This window comes from Vespa velutina, chromosome 2 (assembly GCF_912470025.1).
Source record: "Vespa velutina chromosome 2, iVesVel2.1, whole genome shotgun sequence".
Lineage (NCBI taxonomy): Eukaryota > Metazoa > Arthropoda > Insecta > Hymenoptera > Vespidae > Vespa > Vespa velutina.
Window position 1 is genome coordinate 1,557,555 of NC_062189.1, and position 2,500 is coordinate 1,560,054.

At 25.8% G+C, this 2,500-nt stretch overlaps 1 protein-coding gene across 7 annotated transcripts in view; it reads right to left on the reverse strand.

Moving 5' to 3' along the window:
• The window catches only part of LOC124957812 (sodium channel protein 60E), an 82,880-nt gene that overhangs the window by 35,529 nt on the left and 44,851 nt on the right, over positions 1 to 2,500 (reverse strand). For all 7 annotated transcript variants that reach the window (XM_047515167.1, XM_047515169.1, XM_047515166.1 and 4 more), the window contains exon 4: positions 404 to 624. In XM_047515167.1, coding sequence (XP_047371123.1) covers positions 404 to 624 — 221 coding nt within the window. The remainder of the gene's footprint in view (positions 1 to 403; positions 625 to 2,500) is intronic.

The window sequence follows — 2,500 nt, forward strand, 5'->3', positions numbered from 1 at the left end:
TTTATAACGTCGAAACGAGACTAAAAAAAAATACCCTCCCTCTCCCTCCCTCCCCCCGAAAAAAAAAAAGAAAAGAAAAAAGAAATTATTAATTCGTAAGAGAAAATTTTCCTTTTATTTTTTCCAAAATCTTGATCCCAATATACGTTCTTAATTTGAAACAACGATGCAAAGAAGTGTTCTTAAAAATTGTTCTCTTCGCGTATATTAGTAGAAACAACAACAACAAAAAAACAAAAAAAAGAAAGAAAGAAAAGAAAGAAAAAAATTGTTAATTAGAGACACACCGACACGTACATACGTATATCGTGTTAAAGGGAAACATGATTAATTCAAGGAATAACGTTGAGAAGCTTTGTTAAAAATTAATATCGAATTTAATAATAATAACAATCTTATTTACCTGGCATTATCGATACAGTCTTAAATGCTCTCAAGACCCTGAATGTCCTAAGGCCAGCCAGATTACCAACGTCCATACCGATAGTAGCATAACCGCTAGTTATCACCACAAAGTCCAACCAATTCCAAGGATTTCTTAGATAGGTATATTTGTTCAATATAAATCCCTTGGCTATTGATTTTATCACCATTTCCGCCGTGTATATGGCTAGGAAGATATATCTGTAAATATATTAAACAAAAGTTATTACCTTGCTTACGTTTATATTCGTATATATATATATATATATGTATGTGTGTGTGTGCGCACAATATATGTACATGTGTATGTGTTCCTTCTACATAAAAGAAAATATTTTTTTTTCTTTTCTTTTTTTTTTTTTTTTTTTTTTTTTTTAATCGACCCGAATGATTGACTACATTACGATTAAAATAATGTGATTATAAAAATTACAATGATTGTAATAATATTAAATTAACGATAGGTTTGATAAATAGAAAAAAAATTGATTTATTAAAAATGACGTTTCTTAATTTTTCTAACGAATTATATTAATATATGATCGATCAGATACTTGTATAATAAATATATTGTATAATAAAACTTAATATAATACGAGCGAGCGTAAAAAAAAAAAAATTATTACGTTAAATCCAAATAATAATTTTATCGATGGATTTCGAAAGATAATTTATACCTTATCATAAAATCAATATGATTAATTATAAATCAATTATCATTAATTCGGATAAATAATTATTCATGAGATTTATAAAACTTATAATATTAAATATTTCTCTCGATTTGTTATTTATTTAAATCGATATTTTAATTAATTAACGATTAAGTATTTTGTGAACGAAAATGATCATCGTATATGGACGATTATTAGATCAGTATTCTTAATATAAAATAATACTAAGTAAAATAAATGAATAAATGTCAAGGGTCACGACCCCGAGTTACGTTTTTTAAGTTTTACAAATTATTATTATTTATAAATTTCTTTTTATTAAAATACAAACTTTTTTTTTCTTCTTCTTTTATTATTATAAATCTAAAGTCTTTTTTATTATAAATCTAAATTTATAAAAAAATAAAAAAATGATCGATATTATATGACAATTAATGATTTATTCGAAGTATTAAGAAATTATAATATATAATATTTGCAAATAATATGTCCATTGTATTAAATGACTGCTTTTTTTTTTTATTATTATTATTATTTTTTTTTTTTTTTTTTTTTTATCCTTTTTTCCTTTCTTTTTTATTAATCGATACGATTTAACGACAAGTCACATTGATTTACTTCAATAAAAATCTTTTCTCTAAGATACTTCATTATGAATAATACTTTATTACAAATCTAATTTGAATAAAATGAATGATAAAAATTCGTATTATATGATACCAATCGTTTATTTTATAATACTGATTGTAAATGTTTCAAAAATATTGAATCCAATAACTAGCAGTCTCTCTCTCTCTCTCTCTTTCTCTTTTACATCTCGATAAGATTGCATGGCTAATAAGGAATATAAAAGTTTTGTCATTATAGAGAAAGTTTAAAAGTTGAGAAAATGAAGATCCTGAAATCGTTCTTCCATCGATGATATCAGAAATTTCATTCTTGCAGTAAAATACGAGTAAGAGAAAAAGTGAGATATATATATATATATATATAGAGAGAGAGAGAGAGAGAGAGAGAGAGAAAGAGAGAGATAGAGAACAGAAGTTTTACGTTTTTACGTTCTTTTAACATAGAGACAGACGATTTTGATCGATAAGACAGCTTCACAAGAGTATAATCGCCGTACAAAAGGAAAGAAACTTTGCGGTTAGACGTGCGTTATAATGAAAAAAAAAAAGAAAAAAAAAAAAAAAAAGGGAAAGAAGAGAGAGAGAGGGAGAGAAAGAGAGAAAGAAAAGAAGAAAAAGTGAAGGAAAAAAGCGGGGAAAAAAATTCAGGAAAAAGAAATTTCACCTCTGAGAGATATTTTAAATTAACGTAAAACTATCTCTCTCTCTCTCTCTCTCTCTCTCTCTCTCTCTCTCTTTCTCTCTCTCTCTCTCTCTCTGTATCAAGCGATTCGA